Source organism: Podarcis pityusensis (genome assembly GCF_964106645.2).
Source record: "Podarcis pityusensis genome assembly, chromosome: 3".
Taxonomy (NCBI): domain Eukaryota; kingdom Metazoa; phylum Chordata; class Lepidosauria; order Squamata; family Lacertidae; genus Podarcis; species Podarcis pityusensis.
In genome coordinates, this window is record NC_138026.1 from 78683491 (window position 1) to 78702313 (window position 18823).

General features: G+C 38.8%; 1 protein-coding gene across 1 annotated transcript in view; it reads left to right on the top strand.

Moving 5' to 3' along the window:
• FMN2 (formin 2) overlaps positions 1-18823 on the top strand; it is a 156579-nt gene that overhangs the window by 117097 nt on the left and 20659 nt on the right. Inside the window, exons 14-15 of the mRNA XM_080997603.1 lie at positions 7176-7268; positions 14449-14500. Coding sequence (XP_080853729.1) covers positions 7176-7268; positions 14449-14500 — 145 coding nt within the window. The remainder of the gene's footprint in view (positions 1-7175; positions 7269-14448; positions 14501-18823) is intronic.

Consider the following 18823-nt stretch of genomic DNA (forward strand, 5'->3'; position numbering starts at 1 on the left):
CAAAATGTCAATAATGTTCCTTGTATTAGCAAACAAATGTCTACCTGGGAGAAAGCCTGCCTGGTCCTTGTGAATTACTTCATTTAAAACTTTTTTAAGTCTACTTGCCAAAATGTCTGCAAATATTTTGTAATCCACATTTAAAAGAGAGATGGGACGATAGTTCTTAAGTTGTGTCTTTTCAGCTTCCGACTTTGGTATCAGTGTGATAAACGCTTCCTTCCACGACTCCGGTGCCCTCTTCCCCTCCATAATTTCATTGCTGACCTCCATCAAAGGTTGTATCAAGTAATCTTTTAATGTCTTATAGTACTTGGAGGTCAGTCCATCTGGCCCTGGAGATTTGCCCAATTGCATGTTCTGAATGGCCTGTTCAATCTCTTGTCGTGTTATTTTGCAGTTCAGGATTGTCCTATTTTCTTGTGACAATTTTGGTAATCCATTTTTTGCCAAAAATTGTTTAATCTCAGCCTCGTCTTGCGGCCCTTGAGTGTATAATTTTTTAAAATATCTCTGGAAACACTTTCTAATGTCCACAGGATTCTGGATATTTCTTCCTTCAATCTCTAAATTTGTAACCATATTTAATCTTTGTCTTCTCTTCAACTGCCAAGCTAGCAGTTTTCCACATTTATTCGCCGACTCGAACGTTTTTTGTTTCATTAATTTGACCTTCCACTCTATTTCCTGGTTTATCAGTTTGGAATATTGTGCTTGATAAAGTTTAATTTCTCTCAGAGTTGGCTGTGACTTCGGGTTTAATCTTAACTTCTTCTCTAATTCTTTTATTTTGTCCAGAATCTTGTCTTTTTTCTCATTTTGTGTCCTTTTCCTTACTGCATTCTGTTGTATCAAGAATCCCCTCATAACAGCTTTGCTTGCGTCCCAGACGATTCTTTTTTCCACCGTAGTGTTCATATTTATCTCGAAATAGTCCTTCAAAGCTTTTTGGGCCTTCTTGGTAATTTCCTGATCTCTGAGCAAGTTGTCATTCATCTTCCATCTAAAAGAGCCGGTTGGTAACAGTGTCATGTCCATCTTTACTGCATTATGGTCGGAGCAGGTCTTTGGGCAGATTTCCACTTTTCTAGCCTTAGGTGCCAGGCCTCTAGATATCCATATTTGGTCGATTCTTGTCCAGGTCAGTTGGGCTTCAGAAAAGAATGTTCCCTCTCTTCCCAGGGGGTTCTTTGTCCTCCAGATGTCAATCAAATCCATATTGTCTGTCATTTCAAAAAAAGTTTTAGGTAGTCTGCCGTCTTTTGTAACATTTTGACTTTGTGACTTGTCCATGTTGGTTGATACGACCCCATTCATGTCTCCCATCATAATGATGTTGTTATAGTCCAGATAATCCAGCATAGTCTCATGCAACTTCTTGTAGAATTCCGATTTCCCTTCGTTTGGTGCATAAATTCCTAATATCAAAAGTTTCTCTCCTTGGTGTTGTATCTCAATTGCCAAAATTCTTCCATGTTCATCTTTAAATAAAAATTTGGGTGACAGGCTCTCTTTCGCATATATCACCACACCTCTCTTCTTTACTCTGTCCGAAGATATAAATTCCTGGCCCAATCTTTTGTTTATTAACACTTTTCTATGGAGCCTTGTCACATGTGTTTCCTGTAAACAAATAATGTCCAATTGTTCTTTTTTTAATATATGAAATATTTTCTTCCTTTTTTCCGGAATGTTGCAGCCATTTATATTCCAGCTCAAAAGTTGCAGAGACATCCTGAATAAATCTGATTATTTTTCTAGGGGTGGTATTTTATTCACTGGATCTTCAGGTTCCACAGGTGCCGGTACTGCCGGTGCTCCAGGCCCAGAAGGTAGTTCAATTCCTTTTTGGAGGTCCTCTTCGTATGTAGACAGAAATTTGTCTCTCTCTTCCGGTGTTCTAATTTTGACCTTCTTCCCTCTAAAGGTAAAGGATATTCCTTGGGGAAATTCCCACCTGAAAGCAATTGAGTTGCTACTTAATAATTTAACAAGTTCAGAGTAGGCGGATCTAAGGTCCAGCAGTTGTCTAGGAATGTCTTTGTAGATTTCAATTCTTCTGTCCAGAATGTCCAGTGACTTTCCGTAGTGTAGGCCCAAAATCTTATCCCTTTCCTCCTTTGATCTCAATGTTATCAGGCAATCTCTGGGCCTCTCCTTCTTTATGAATCTTCCAAGCCTGAAAGCTGACACAATTTTAAAGTCCTTTTCCTCTAAATTCCAAAACTTGGAGAATTCTTTAGTTAAAAACTCAGCTAGGTTGCCTTCTTCTGCTTCTTGTAACGACCTAATCCTTAGATTATTCTCACGATTTCGCAGTTCTATCATAGAGAGATAGATCTGATGTTCCCCTACTTGTTTGGTGAGTGGTCTTACCTCTTGTTCTAAGTTTTCTAGTTTTTGACTAGTGTCCTCAGCCAATTTCCGATTTTCTGCTGTGGCCTCCGTCAACTGTCCAATTGCCTGTGTGTTCTGTGCAACTTGTCCAGTTAATTTATTTAAGCATTCTGTATTTTGATTAATCTTAGCTGTTTGCTCATCTGCTTTCTTATCCAAAGCTTCCAATTTTTCATAAATTTTCTCTAAAATAGAAGCAGATGATCCTGAGGCCATATCTTCCAATTGTAGCTGCTCTATTTCTCCCTCCTTTGCCTGTGGCAGAACGGCTTCTTCTACTTCTGAAGGCAGAGTAGGTACAGATGATCTACGTATCTGCGAGGCTGAGGTTAGGGTTGTCAGAGTTGTTTGTCTAGTTCTTCCTCTTCTTCTTGTGCCACTCATTCCAACGTTATCTAACAGTCAAGGTCACGCTGAGTTATTCCCATGGGAAAAGAGAGGCCCAGAGAGAACAAGCGGCCGGGAAATAGAAAGTAAATGTAAAGTCACTGTTTTAAATCTCCAGTCCTCTAGGGGGAGCTTAAGATGTCTTTAGGGAAGAATTCTATTGTAATTAGAGTCTAATTTAATATCCAAGAACCTTCAAATACAAACGTTTAGCAGAGTTGATGTTAACAGTCACTTTGTTTCAAACAGTGCTTACTGGTCTTCAAAAGATGTTTCAAAAATAGCAGGTCCAAATACCCTCAGATTGTTACAAGTTCTGATACACAATAGCCAAATCTGCAAAACTGACAGCTCAGTCTCTCAAAGAGCTCAGGCAGCTCCGGACCCTGGGTTTCTCCTTCCAGTTGTAATTCCAATAGAAGAAAGATAAATCAAATGCAAATAAATAGTTCCAAATCATAAACTTAAGGTCTTTACTTTGTATAGCAGATTCAGTGGGTGCTCAGATCAATAAGGTTGAAAGTTCTTTTTAAGCCTCCACTCCTCCAGCTCTTTGCTTTTTCAAGTTCAATGGCAGCGGAAGACGGACTTCCTGTTTCCACGTCTCTCCGCTTTCAGCCAAGTTCAATGTTTTAATTTCAGCTTTTAGTCTCGAATTTGAAGTATTTCAATCTTTACTCACGAATAAGTTGTTGTTTTCTTTCGGATCCAAAATTTGCAGGAAAAGGGATCAGCGCTCACCGGCAGCAGCAGCGCGGCTTCGCTCCGCAGATTGCGAAACGGCTCACAGCGCCGCAACCCCCCTCCACGTTCCGGAGCCCCTTACGGGGTTCCTTTACCGCTTAGGGGGTCGCTTCTGGCGCCCACCGAGCCTCAGGACCACAGGCTCTTACTACCTGTGGGTTTCCGACGTGGGTCTCCGCTTCGCCGTAGCGGACGACCCTTTTCTGCGGAGCCTCCTCCTCGCTAGTGGAAGAGGACCGCCATTGCCGTTCGCGCCGCCCCCAGTCCATGTCACTTTCACATGGGCTGCAGGCATGTAAGAGTATTTTAAGGCTATCGTCCTGAAGGCTAATGAACTACAACCCACATACACTGCTAATATTGACATAATTCATTTCAAGGTAATAGGACTACTCAACTCAACAGTGGTTTTCATGACCGCTGCTTAAAAACCTCTTAGGATTTCCACGTAAAACATTGCTGTGGCAAGCTAATCATTAGTGCTGCACCCACATACTTCAGTAGCCTGTGCAAACATTGCTGAAAGGGTTAATTGACTGAAACATCACTGCATGCAGACTCCTAAACCTAAACCATATGTAAAATAAAGCCAGGATTTCAGTCAATCTGTGAGTCATGTTTTACTGTCCTTAAAACTCCAAACAAGGAGCTGTCTGTAGAGGCTTTTGAAGCTTCAACAGTCCTTAGCATAAGTCCTAACAATACCAAAAAAATAAATAAAAGAAAATTGAGAGGTCTTTCTCTTCTCATGGAAAAGTGTGCAATTCAGATAAACCTGGCTTCGTTTCCCTGCATTAAATCTGAACTCCCTTTAAAGTTACCGACTTCAAGCATTTCTATATGACTCTGTGGTACTCAGATCAGATGGCGCTTCTCTTTCCAGGAATATGTAAGATCTATATCCCTAGTATATTTCTGAAAATAAATTTGGGGAAACTTTTCAAAGTACCCAAATAAGAAGTGCTCACCATTTTTCTCACTGTCTAACCAAAAGGGCAGATTCTTAAAATGTGAGGAAATTTGGATGTATTTTTGTAGACTTATACCCAGATGCATGACATCTGACAGATTATGAATTATGGCATGCACCCCTCAACCTACAAAATTAAGCTGAAATAAGACTGTATGCCATGAATATCAAATCAGAAATTTACCTTTGATCATATGTTTGTTCAGCTCTTGTCTTTTGACTGATTCACAAATAGTACAATTGTATGCATATTTCGTTTGAAGTAAGCCTCCATAAATTCAGTGCATCTTACTCCTTAGTAAGTGGGTTTAAGACTGGAGGCAAATTAATACCTTGCACAGTTTTTTCTCATTGGATGAATGTGGATTTTCACAGAATCCAATACTGCATTTAAAATATCAACATCTTGGCAAATTAGCCAATATTCTTCCTGTGCTGACAGTGGTCCAGGTATCATGGAATGTGGCTTAACCATCATTCAGTGCTGTGTGCATTGGCTAGAAACAATACAGATTATATCTATATGCTGATCATTTTATTATAGTTAAGTGTTTTTAAAGTCTGTTTATTTTATTGGCGTTTCCTTATAAATATTTCAGTATTGTGCAAATAACTTATTTTTTTAAGGTGGTCTATAATATTGTTAATTAAAATAAAATGAATGTAACACGGCACCTGATTGCCTTCTTCCATAAATTGTAGTAGAGCATTGTTTTCTGAAACCTGATAGTGAAACATAGGCTCAGTTCACAGGCAATGCTAAACCGTGGTTTAGCGGAATTGAGCCTGAGCAAACCGCTGACTCGTAGTTCCCCATCCTTTCTAATCACACGTGGCTGGGAGAAGCATTTGGTAGCATTTACCTTCAAGTTCATAGCTTAATGTTATATATGAACCAGAGATTGTGATTTAAATTAAAAGTCTGGTCACTCTCTAAGCAAGCTAGTAACTCTAAGCACTTAACCTTATGATAAATACGTGCTCATTACTTCTTACACATAAAGAAATGTGTCTGGGGTGGTAGTGGATAGAAGACTGCCTGGGGTTTTTTTCCCTGCTTGTGGCAGCTATTCACACTGGTTTGCTGTAGGGGAGGATACAGGTTTGAGGTAAAGATAAGCTGCAGATGACCTAAACTTCAAAGCAGTCATGAAATGTGATTATTTGCTAGGAGCCACCAGCTGAGAATAACCAAAACATATATGTTAGCTTCTTGAAACATTTGGAATATATTTGCAAGATTCTTTTCTGGGATCTGCAAGGCCTTCTTGAGCATTTTGAAGAGGATGAAAACTAATCTTCATTAGGAATGTAAGAATAGCCGTCTGGGTAAGACCAAATGCCCTCTAGACCAGCATTCTGTTCCCACAGTGGACAACTGTAAGAAGCCCACAAGGAGGAAATGAACTAAGGAATCTTTCCCTGCTCATGACTGCAGGCAACTGCTGTTCAGAAGCATACTGTTCTGATAGTGCATGGGCTGTCATAACTACCAGCTATTGATAGCCTTACTAATCATGAATTCTTATACACTTCTATCACACGCCCCACCCACTCATCTTTTTCTTCTAAATTAAAAATCCCCAAATGTTGTAAGCTTTCCTTAAAGAGGAGTTATTCCAGCTCTCAGTCATTTGGAGAAGATATAGAGTATCCTTTATCATGACTATGCCATAGCTGCCACAAAAAATAAGCACATAAAGCATTTTGGTTTTGCCTGAAGACACAACAAAAGTCAGAGACCACATAGTCTATCAAATGAAGTTTATATTGCACTGCAGCTCTTGCACTTGCTGTGAAATTGACCTAGCATTGCATTTGTTTAGGCACTGAGCCTATGAACACTTAAGTATATTTTTAACTTTGTAAGCATGAATGGTTTCATTGAGGTCAATAGAATTCACATGGTAGTATAGTTCAGCATGTTTACAAGTGTGTGTGATCTGAGCCTTGGTAAATTACTGTAGCTGAGTAGTCAATTCCACAAAGTTTAGAAATATGGTTTACTTTGCATATGTGTATATATTTTATGAGCCTACCTCTCCGAGACAGATGTAAGTTTTGTTTCTAAGTTTCCTACCAGGCAGTAAATGTTGGTTAAACTTTTTTTTTTTTTAAAAAAGGTACAATTATTCACATTTCTTACAGTCTTGTCCACAGATACCAAACCTAGGCCCCAGGAATCTGAATAGACTATGGTCATTGGGTTGCATCCAGTGGTAGTGGTAAACTAGTGGAAAGCACTTTCACACACACTTTCACACACACAAGTAAAGGCATCTAATTTTCACCAATCCTCATGCTTTAGGCCTCCATTCTACATTCCATTCTGTTTCAGTGCTGAAACAGTATGGAATGTAGAATGGAGGCAGGAGGATTGGTGAAAATTACGATGGCTTATTTTGACATGTAGGTGAATCAGCGTAGCATAGCTTTGTCTCTTTCTCCATCCATGCCATGTTCCTGAGAGTTCCTATTCATAGTAAAGTGGCTTTGACTGTGCCAATCCAAAACGGGTCTGACACTATTTCAGTTGAATTTGCATGTGATTGCAAAACAGTCATAAAAGCTTGCTGGAGCCAACAGTTCATGGGATCAGATATAAGTGCCGATACTGAGGCTTAAGTCTGTTTGTAATGAATCTCATTCTAATGCAGTGTGTTACTTCAATTTTCAGGATGTGAGACAGAAGCGGGCAAAGTTTGCCAGTTTTCATTAGAAGAACACATCCAGCCCTTTAAAGACAGCATGGAGAAATTCATTAGTCAAGGTAAATAATGAGGTGCCATTGAACCTTTCCAAGATTTATCAAAAGAAGGTTATGGAAACAATGTTTCGACATGGTGAATAAAGAGTCTATTTTGAAACCACAGATATGTGTAGATTAGCTCAATCAATTGGCACTGCATTTCAGAACACCTCTACCTGTTCTGTGTTCCATTTCTAAATGATAATAGAGGCAGTTTTTGACTTTTAAATATATATATTGCTGATGAGTTCATATTCTGTGTAGGAAACAATTTCCTAACATTTGTTTCTTGACAATTTCATAAAACTGGAAGCTGAAGCTGTGCTTTGACTTGTCTCCAAATACATGGTGATATTTTTCAAAGTATTAAAAATATGATGTGTTCAGTCTTCTGGTTTATTTCACTTGCAAATTGTCTTTGAAAGGCCACATGTTTTGAAAACAAAATCTAAGGAATTCTGTAAAATGTTTGGGTCACGTTCACAGAAAATACCACAAAAGTGGACTTCATAATCCATGGCTTACTTCTCACCTCCATTTTAGCTTTTTCAGGTTTCCAAGCCAATTACTGGAGAACTCAGACTGATATTTCCTATAGGACCGAATATGATAGTTATTGTGATTTTTCTTTCCATTTGGAACTTTCTAATTATTATTTTTTCTAAAGGTTAGAACCTTGTACTTTGGGATTGATGTGAAATACTTTGAAAGAAATGCTGTTGGGCGACTTCAGTGGTAGTGTACCATCAGTTAAGAAACAAGAGCTATCAGCACTGTCTCTGAAGCCTCCACAGTCACTTACAGACTCACTGTTAAGACCGTGTTCATGGAAGACAATCTTACACGGCTATGAGTGATTGCCAAAGATGACTCTGGGGGGCTTGTAGCAGCCTGCCTCAAATGAGTGGCAGGATTTTAAAGCCCCTGAATTCTTTTCTGGCTCACATTAAAATGTGAGTTGGAGAAGGGTCCTAGCTGCTGCTCCCACTACTTGAGAGACTTTTTCCAAGCTCTGGAGAAAAAAACTGAGTTCTTTCCATAAGGAGTCATATAATTTCCAAATTAATCTGATGGCAGCTTTGAAGAGCTCTCTGATCACCAAAAAAAGAAATAAATAAAAAACCTAGAAAGTTGATTAAGGAATAAAGTTAAAAACCATATGGGGGTAGGGTAGCCCAGTCACAGGTAGGGTATTAGACAAAGCTGTTAAACGTCATTCCTGGACCAACCTGAGCTGCCCCAGTTACTGCATTCCTGGACCAACCTGAGCTGCCCCAGTTACTGCCAAGTTCAAGATTACACCCAAGCTGTGAAGCTGGCTCTTCAGAGGAAGTGCAAGCCCATCTGGGTCTTGGTTGAACACCTCCCTTGAGAGTGGACAATTTCCCAGCTGGCAGCACATCTGTCTTATCCAGATGAAGTTTCAGTTGTTCACCTTCATCCAACCTGCTAACCCCTCCTGTCACCAATTCAGCAGTCTTTTGAGATGAGCAGATGGAAAAATGAGGAAGAGCCAAACTGCCCCATGACTTCTCCCAGTGGTTTCATGTAAAGAATAGGGTAGCAGGCAGAATAGAACCCTGAGGCACCAATGGCCAAGGAGTGGAGAAGAAATCCACTGAAATTGAAATTGATAATGGTTTTCTATAAGGACTAGAATCATCTTAGCACTGTGCCTCCCAGTCTCAACCCAGACGAGTCCTCAGAAGGGTACCATGAACAGTGATATTGAAAGCTGCTGAGAACAATATGGTTACACTCCCCCCACCCCCAGCATCCATTCCCCAGCAGAAGTCATCCTTCAAGATGTCCAGGGTTCTTTCTTTCTCCAAACTGAACCTGACTCCAGACTGGAAAGGATTAAAATAATCATAATCATTCAACATCATCTGGAGTACTACCTCTTTAAGTGCAACAGGGATGACTCCATCCCTCAATGAGGCATTCACTGTTACGATATAGAAGCAATGCGGCCGCGAGCTGGTAGCTTGAAAGCAAAACATAATGGGAATGTTGGGACTGTTCCGTGGGAAACAGAGGGACAGTCAATTCACAGTGCAGAGGGCACCGGAATTAGCTCAGAGTGTAATATGAGCTGTACAGGAAGTACAGGAGGAGTTTGTCTCTCGACTGCAGGAGCTTGAAGAGAGCAGTCATGATTTTTGTAACGCTGCAAAGACAGAAATAAAGGAATGTAAATACGTTTCTGTCTGTCTCTCTCCCCTGCCCAGGGGGGGCAGGAAAGAGGGGGCGTGTTCTTCTCACGCTGAGAAGGATCGCCTATCACGACCTAGCCTGGATCCTGCTGGGGAATGCAGACAGGGAGGTCAACAGGAGATCAAGCCGGGTGCCTGGAGAGTGGCCAGTTTCTCCTGATAAAGGCTTGAATCCCAACATTCACAACCTATGAGGTCCACATACCCAGCTCAGCTTTGCAGAAAGGACAAGTATCAGTGGTAGGAATCATCCTTCCAAGCAGTTTGTCCACATCCTCAAGTTGCTTAATACAACTTGTGCTCTCTGATTCTTAGTTGTTTTTCCCAGCAGGGATTACTTGATAGCCTGGTTGTGGCAGAACTATGCTTTTTTCAAAAACAAAACAAAAACCACTAAGTGACATGTGAGAGGTGAGTTGACTACCAGGAAGGGTTATATATCCCCTTCCTACCTACTGGTTTTTGCCTTCATCTGCCCTTCCCCCTGCATTTACCTTGCAAGAAAAGCATGACGTTGTTTTCCTTGTTTTCCTTTTGAATTCTTGAACAAAGTTTAATACAGAGATGGAGAAGAAAAACTTTTGATTAAGTTCCAAAAATAAAGTAATGTTATATAGTTTGTAATATGAAATCCTTTGTTTTTCATCTGGCTGGACTGAAATCAGGCTTGAAAGAGTTCATACAGGATTTTGCTTTCCTGCATAGTATTTGACAGGCTTTTGATCTCAATATTTTTTTCTAAGGGCTTTTGTTGTTTACGTAGGCATAACCGATGAGTTGTTTCAGGTAGATTGCACACACAAAGACCATTTAGGAAAAATGAGGGTAATATAAACACTCTGTTTATATAGCGTGTTTTCTGGGGAAAGGAAAATGGAATTTCCAAACAGCATAGGAATTTTCTATAGGATATTTATATACTGCCTACATTCTTTGGCTTTCAGTTCAACAGCATATTTAAGTTCTCAAATCTATTGTGTTGTGGTTGCAATGACTCATGGTAAAGGCACTAATTTGGACAGATAGAGAAAACTGGCAACATGTGGAGGTGAATCATAAGGAAAGTCATAGCAAATTAGGCAATTGCTTCTTTAACATTCTAAATGAGAAAAGATGGGGAGGAGGGTACCAACGAACACATACAAAATGATTCAGAGTTTAGACCAGCAGTTAAAAATAAGAGATTATTATTCAAATGCAATTTTATATTCAATTACACTGAGAAATTGTGATATTCCCTTAGGAGACTTTTGGATCTGATTCAGCAGAAATAGCTTAAATTACTAAGAAAGCTTCAGGCTAGACAGTGGCTTGAAACCGTAATAGCATTCGGTAATCATTGGGTCAAGATTGCAGCTGAGGACAATGGCAAAAGAAGTGGCATTGAGGCACAATGTTTCAGATGGCTTTTGAGTCCCAGTTTAATTGCTGCAGCAGAATTATTTCCAGAATGATAAATAGATAACCAACAAAACAAAGCCCTGCAACTCTAAAAGGGTGTCTGTTTGGGGCAGTCATTTCTTTCCTTTTACTTTTGATAGCCTCATCTTCATGAAAAATGAGTCATTTGGTAGCCAGGACCCATCTGATGTCACAGAGAAAGCAAATATCTCAAGAGCTTCACAGATTCCAAATGTGTAACTAGCAGAAGATTTCCAGAATGGTGTCCAACCTCAGGCACTTTCCTCAGAAACCTGAAATCTTTTAAAATTAAGGACATGTAACCTCCCTCATCAGAATGAATAGATACAAAGCACAAGGAAGATCCATCAGAGGTGTCACAGGAATGCTGAAGTATTCAGATTAATGCTTGATCTTGATCTTTTAAGAAGTCTCTGCAGCACAAGGACAGGAACAGAGCCAAGTATTCCCCCCCCCCCCTGCAGCTTGCTAGCACTTTAAGCATTGGTTGGTGAAATATACTCAGAGTGATTTCATGCTCTTTATTCAGCTCATAGTGGTGAGGAGGAATGAATGAAAGTCCCCTCAAAGTATCTGCTTTATATACATTATTTACACAATGGGCTGCACATGATTGGCTAATTCCGGAATTCTACTATAAGCCAATCAGGTTGTGGATTCACTTCTATCTGGAGCATGTTTGGGGGGTTCCTGCCAACCAGTCATACTGCTGCATTGTTCTAGGACCAATCAGACTGCTGCAGTTTGGATCCTATTCAACTCAGTACAATAGGATACACAGTTGGTATCAAATCACTTTGGGGCAGCAACTCTGGTGCTTTCTCACCTTAAGCCTCAAATGCTTATAAACTTGCTTTGTCTTCTGGCAGTCTCAGCATTAGCTCTTGCCTGCCAGCTTCCAGATCTTGGCATCTAACTCCTTGTCTGACCTTCAGTGTTTTAGCTAGCTATGCTGGCTTTAATTCTTCCTTGTCTGTAACAATAATCCCATTTACTTTATGCGCTACAAAATAGCTCTGTTTACCCCTAACTTGAAGCTTTTCTCCAGCCATCAGTTGCTAAATGGAAGAGAATAGAAGACAATGTGGGACAGACAAAATTGCAGCAATGTGTAATGACTCCCTTATTCACCACAAGCGAGCAGTTTTACGCACCAGCCCTCTATCCCTTTATACATACGAAGTCAGTCAGATGGGCAGGGTATTATTATTATTATTATTATTAGCTTTTGCTATTTTCTTTTAAATAATTGATCCACACACATACTTAAACAAAAGTCTGCCTATGTTCTCTACTTCCCATTTTTACCTGCACTGCATGCCTCACATACATGTTTCCATCCTGCTTATGGTACTGGAGAAGCGTCAGCTGGTAGTCTCATTGTAGTCTCATCCCCTTCACAAGAAAGCCTACTTTTGCTTAAATCTAAAATTATCCATCTTCCTCTAACAAAATGCATTGTGATGAAACTCCTTTTCTACTACAGAAATGTAGTCGATAAGCTTGTTCTGCTTTGGATCACATTTTAATGGTGTAATCCTTTAGTACTTTCTGAAAATAAATTGGGCAACATCTGTCTCCTTTTTTATGGTTACAAACTGGATGTGTAAGATTGTATAAACCACCTAAATAGTCATGGTGGTAAAACCTTGTCGCCAGTTCAAATAATCTGGTCAGAACAGAGTGATCTTGGAAATGAGCTAGCGATGCTCCCATATGACTTTGTTTACAGTGCAGATACATTTTCTAACCCACCGTTCTACATTAGTTAATCACTAAGCAGCGTTAGACTTTTAGCAGTGCAAGTTTCTTGGAGGCAAGCACTGCATTTTTGTGGTAAGCTTTAGCATTTGTATTTGAGGAATACTTAAAATAAAATGTTAAAACTGTGCTTCAGATAGAGTTATGCAATGATTTTCCCAACTGAAATCTACTTAACTCCGATCACAATTCGTTTTAATTTAAAGTTGCAGGCTTAGAATGAAATATCTAGGTTGATCTTAGATTTGGCCATCATTTCAGTGGGTTGCTGAAGCTGGCGTGGCCACCACCCTTTCTTTCTTTCTTTCTTTCTTTCTTCCGTTGGTCAATAGGTCTTAGCGCGATAGGTGGTCTGGTCTCTTTTTATCTGGCAACACCCACTGCAGATTTTTAAGGTTGTTAAGGTCAGCTGTTAAATTCTTTTAAAGATTTTTCCAAGAGCTTTATCTAATGGTGAAATTCAGAAACTGGGACATAGGGTTTTTTAAATAGTCCAAACCATGTCTAGAAAAACCATGTTTTAAAAAGGTTGTGGTTAAACATGCGATGTAAACATTCAAGTTACATGAAGTTCAGAAGGCATGTACAATGGGTGCACTGCCTCATAACTGTGGCTTGTATCTGGATATACATATTCCGTCAAGGAGTGTGATACACTTAGTTTTTGTGTTGCTTCAATTCCTTGGAACAATTTGCATGAAGTTTGCCCTATCTGCAACCAAGTTTTCCTCTGGAATTTGGAGGCTCCCATCAGGTTTGGATGAATCCATCTTTATTTACAACATTTTGTTCCACACATGGATTTTTTTACAGTTTTGCTAGAGGATTGGGACTGCCTAAGACCTTCACTTTTTCTTCACCCCCTTGCTCTCCCAAGTCTGCTCTGGGAATTGCAGGGAACAAAAGAGTAAAGAAAAATTACATTGTGCCAGTGGAAGTCCATTCTGCTGGTAGATGGCCATCATTGGATGTCACCCAGTAAATTCTTCTTCTGCATGCAGAATTGGTAAAGTTCATATTACTCAGAAATTTTGGACTGATCATGGATGGTATTTTAAAATATTTGATGTGGAAGGATCCAGTTTTGGGAGAATAAACAACCACAAGAAAACAGAATGTTCCTTAATTATCATAAAGCATGATAACAATACTACGCATCCTTGTTTCACAATACAGCTAAAATTGTTGGGAAATTTTCAAATGCCAATATTTGACCAAAATTCCACTTGTGATGGATTTTTGTGGCAGTGCTAATTCAGTTTTCTGGTGACTGTAGATACTAATACTGTGGTGATAATGGCAATGATGTATACATGACATTTTGACATGGGCCATTTAGTCTTAGCACTATCGGTTTATAGAGGCATTTTTGTTTCTGAAGCGGCATTCTGGTGCAAACTTGCTATATATCCTCTCTCTCTCTCTCTCTCCATATATATATATATGGGTGATGGTGAAATGAGAAACAAAGTGAGTATGTAAATATATTGCTAGGTCATTAACTTGTGAATGTGCTTCACATCTAATTTGGTGATTTGCATAACCGGATTTTTCAGTCAAGGTGTTCACCTACTATTTTTGGTACCTATAACTTTTCATGTATCGAAAACTGCTTCTGGAAGTGATTTTGGTGTATTTTCTTTCACACCAAGGCCAAGTGCACAAGTTTAGTGCTCACACAGTGATACAGAGCTTTTCCTTTCAGAAGTGTGTATAAGGAGAATTTTGCTGCTTACGAAAATTAATGCTTAAATAAAAGCATTACACTTTATATGTAATCTTGTTCTCTATCTGTTGTTCAGCTAAAATTGACCATGAAATGGAAGAGAAATCCCTGGAAGAGACACATAAAAGGTGAGCAGACCAAGCTTCATATTCCACTAACATTCTAATAAGCTTCTATTTTTTAGGTAGTAAAAGGAACAAAGTCTTAAAGGACAAATTGTGATTTTGCCAATAGAATTTATAGGGTATTGCTTGGTATACGATGCTCTCATATAATATGCTAGTAAAGCTAGAAAGTTCAGACTCTTCCTAAAATTAACACAACACTTCCAAGAGGATTAAAACAATAATCCAATCAGGGCTTTGCATAAAAAAGTGGGTCTCTTCCTCAGACTAATAACAGATGCACAATACTTTTATTCTGTACTTTTGAGCTACCCACTATATACAAAGGAAAGTAGGGGGGCGGGAAGTTCTTATAAAAGTATTAATAATGTGGATAATTAAATGTGGCTTCATTGCAAAGTTAATTAGGCACATTAAAGCAGATACACTGCGTAATTCATTATTGATGTTAGCATTAATGGGGTTTGTGTCTTTGAAGACTCTTCAGTCTTCTTGCACAAAATCTGGTTTCTTTTTTCTCCCTCCTTTTTGCAATTTTCTCAACATTGTGGCTTTAAGAGTTTCTTTAATAGCAATGGAAAATATTTTTTTCTGAAAATTCACGTTTCCAAATCTTATGGAAATTACTCATGGAACTGCCAGATTTTTAAAAAAATACACTTTTGAAGAGTTGCTTGTATTATACTAGGAAATACAGTAGGACATGTTTTAAAGAATAATTGAGAATGCTAGTACAGTATTCCATTTAGAAATATGCATGATAATTAAGAATGCCACATTAAGTTCAAAGCTTTAAACTGATTCTAGCAATAGTTGTCAGATTCCAGAAAGCAGTTCATGTTCATTGCCAGTGTAACACCTGATGTGTACTTCATTTTTGCGTGATCTGTGGTCTGTTGGAAGACATTCACTGTTCAAAAACATAAGGGGGGGGGGCTCATTTCCTTCACTAACTATTGTTACATTTCTGTTGAGAAGGGAAAGGAAGATTGTAGTAACAGAAAACTAGAACTATTTTTAATAAATCAGATACTCATGAAGAGGTGGGATGAAGTTCTGCATAGGTACCTAGTTGTAACTTAAAGCATCTTATAGATAAACACAATAAATGATGGACAAACATGATAAAATTATTAGTTACATAACCCTCAAAACCACAATAGATGTACCGAGGACTCTGTGTTTCCGATTTGATCACCTCTTCTTTGCATTTTATTTCACAAAACTATACCACTGATGACTGTTCCAGATTATTAAAAACTGCCACAGAATGCCTTGGCAGCCTAAAGGACATAAGTATTTACAGCCAAGACTCCATCAGGGGTTATGGAGCAAAATGTGTGTACATTATGACATGTGCTTACTACTTACCTAAGGATGATGAGCCTGCCTTGTACAGATAAGCATTCTCAAATATTTCATGTTTAATATTAGAGACAAGGGGACACTAGGCAGGAGGAAAACTCTGTGCTGTGCCTTTTTCTCCCCTTTATACACCATCACTTGATGTACTTTATGTATATAAAACATTTGCCTGTATTGCAACAGTAAAATTGGTTCTTCCTTCTGCAGATCATGCATTAGTATACGAAAGTTTCTTTAGAATTCACCACACAAAATGCTTCAAACACACTTTTTTGGATAGAGGGGGAGAGGAAAGCTTAGATAAATAAGAGATTAGTTACATTCTGCTAATCATGGGTAAAATAATCATGGGTGCATTGGATGAATAAATGTGCTAGTTGCAGTGATGGATTAGATGGAGGGTGATTAATGTGATTAATGTGGTTGGATTTTTTTCTTTTTGAAGTGACTATGTGCAACACAGTGTCTATCTCACGATTACATGTAATGGAGTTGCACAGAAATACTGGTTCATTATTTGATATGGCGGGAAAATGGTAAAAAAAAAAAGTCTCTCTGTGACATTGTAAAATGCCAAGTAAAAATAAGTTATGAAATAGTAAAGCTTTGCAGAATTCCTAAAATTACTTACGTTTTGAGAACAATGCTCCAAGTGTATTTTAGAAAAGTTCAGTTGTTTAGTAGATGAGCTGAAATGGAAAGTTAATCTTTCACACATAATGAAGACAAAGAAAATGGTATGTCTCACCCAGAGATTCCATAAAGTGTCTGGCTGTTCATTTGTCAGAAGTGAGATGTTTAACCGTTTCTGAAAGGTTGTATACTTTTTTATTTATTTATCATATTTAGCAGCTTTAAGAGTGTCAATGTGTGAAGTGTTTATTCAAGAAATGGATTTCTGGCAAACGGGCAAAAAGAAAAGTGAAATGTTTAGCTCACAAATAAGAGCATATTCTAAGATCTCTGAGTAAGTATCCTGAGATTAGTAGAAAGCACACAGGTCTGTGTTTATCTAGCTTACGCAGGCAGACAAGGAAGGCTCCAGACTGGTATTAAAGCTGAAGTGATACGGAATGTCTTCACCAAACCCCAAACAATTACATCACCCCCTGAACAATATTGATAAAGTGCAATAGAAAAAGACCTGGCACTTTCTAGTTTCAACCCTCACAGCTAACTACTTGAGAACCTGTGAAATACTTGACATGGTAAAGTAGGGGGGAAGTTGTTTCAAAGGGGTCACAAAGAGCTGTCAGGCATTACAGCATAAGGAAGGGCCATAGTTCTGTGACAGAGCACATGCTGTACATAAAAAGAATCTCAAGGTCAGTCCCTGACATCTTAAGGTAAGGCTGGGAAAAACTACTGCCTAAAACCTTGGAGATCTGCTGGCAGCCAATGTAGACAATATTGAGCTAGTTGGACTCATAGTTGGATAGTATAAGGCAGTTGCTTATGCCCTTATACCCAAAAGACCTTTAAAATAAAAAAATACAAGCAGAAGATGACAGGGATTGAATCCGGGAACTTTTTTGTGCAAACAATGTGTTGTTGGGGCATGGTTCAATCGTACACCTGAAACTTCATGTGCATATTCATCACATTCTTCAGAAGATTAAGTCTGAAATTCAACCAGGTTACATTTGTGGGTAGCCAGGCCAATTCATTTCCCTGCCTGAAACAAGGGTAAGTGCACTCCCTATACACATTCAGAAATTGACTGTCAGTGGGATAGCATTCCCCACTGCACATGAGGTCAACAGGCTAGTTTAGGGGTGCATGGTCTCCAACAGAGAGCAATGGCTAGGAGGTTCAGGTGAATACCCTGAAGGCTACCACTGTTGCCCTCCCCCAGCATATATCAACTGAGGCAATTACCTCCCTGCCTAATTCTAGGGCTGGCCCTGACTAGTGTCAAAATAACTCAGCAGGCAGCTCAGTCACCTTGCAAATTTTCATTGTAATATATGCTAAATTAACAATCTCATAACTAAGGAAATCCCATGAATAAAGCAACTTTGAAAATAATAATAATACCCTGCCCATCTGACTTGGTTGCCCCAGCCACACTGGGAGGTTTCCAGCATATATAAAAACATAACAAAGCATTACAATTTATACTGTTTTACCTAGTCTTAAACTCCAGCCAGTCACTTGTATTCTGTTCATCTCCACTTTTTAATCAGTCTCCAGTTTTAAGTGAAATTGTAAAGAGGTTGATCTCTGTTGATTGCACCCCTATCTGACTGGAGGAGAACAGGAGTCATGAGAGAAAAGGTAAATGAAGACACTGATATGCACATTTATCATGAGATCTTTCATTTCAAATCCAAAAAAGGTTATGATTCCTCATACCTGTCTTAGGGGAAAGAAAGAATTAGTGAACTCTCGATCAGATCACATAATTTTTATTCCATGTTATTTCCAGTAATCACATTTAGTTGCATCTGTGCTGTGTTTTATGTTGTTTGTGGTATGTATGTATGTATGTATGTATGTATGTATGTTTGTGTGTGTGTGAATGACAATAATTTCTGTAGCCGTGTCATGCCTTTTATTGATTTTATTGGAGCTGCACACACAGTTCTTTCCAATACATTCAAGTATATTACTTATTTGAGTGCCAGATGATATGTAAACACGCTCTGCTGTTGTTTCCTGTAAGTGGCTAAATGCTACCGTTTGATTTCTGCACACTTGATTCATTCACTAGTTAAAACAACGGGAAATTTATACTTCTCCACTGCTTTTGATATTGCATCAGTTACTGTCTGAGAATTTACAGTAGCCTAAGTTATTTGAATCAGCGATAGACTGACATATTATACTAACCTAGAACACATTTCTAAGCCACATTTCTTGTAGTCTGTGGGTTAAGTAATAGCTGGCATAAGAAGCAACTTTGGAATTGATTTGTCAATTTAATTATTTAATTTCAATTTTAATCTGATTCTCTACCCT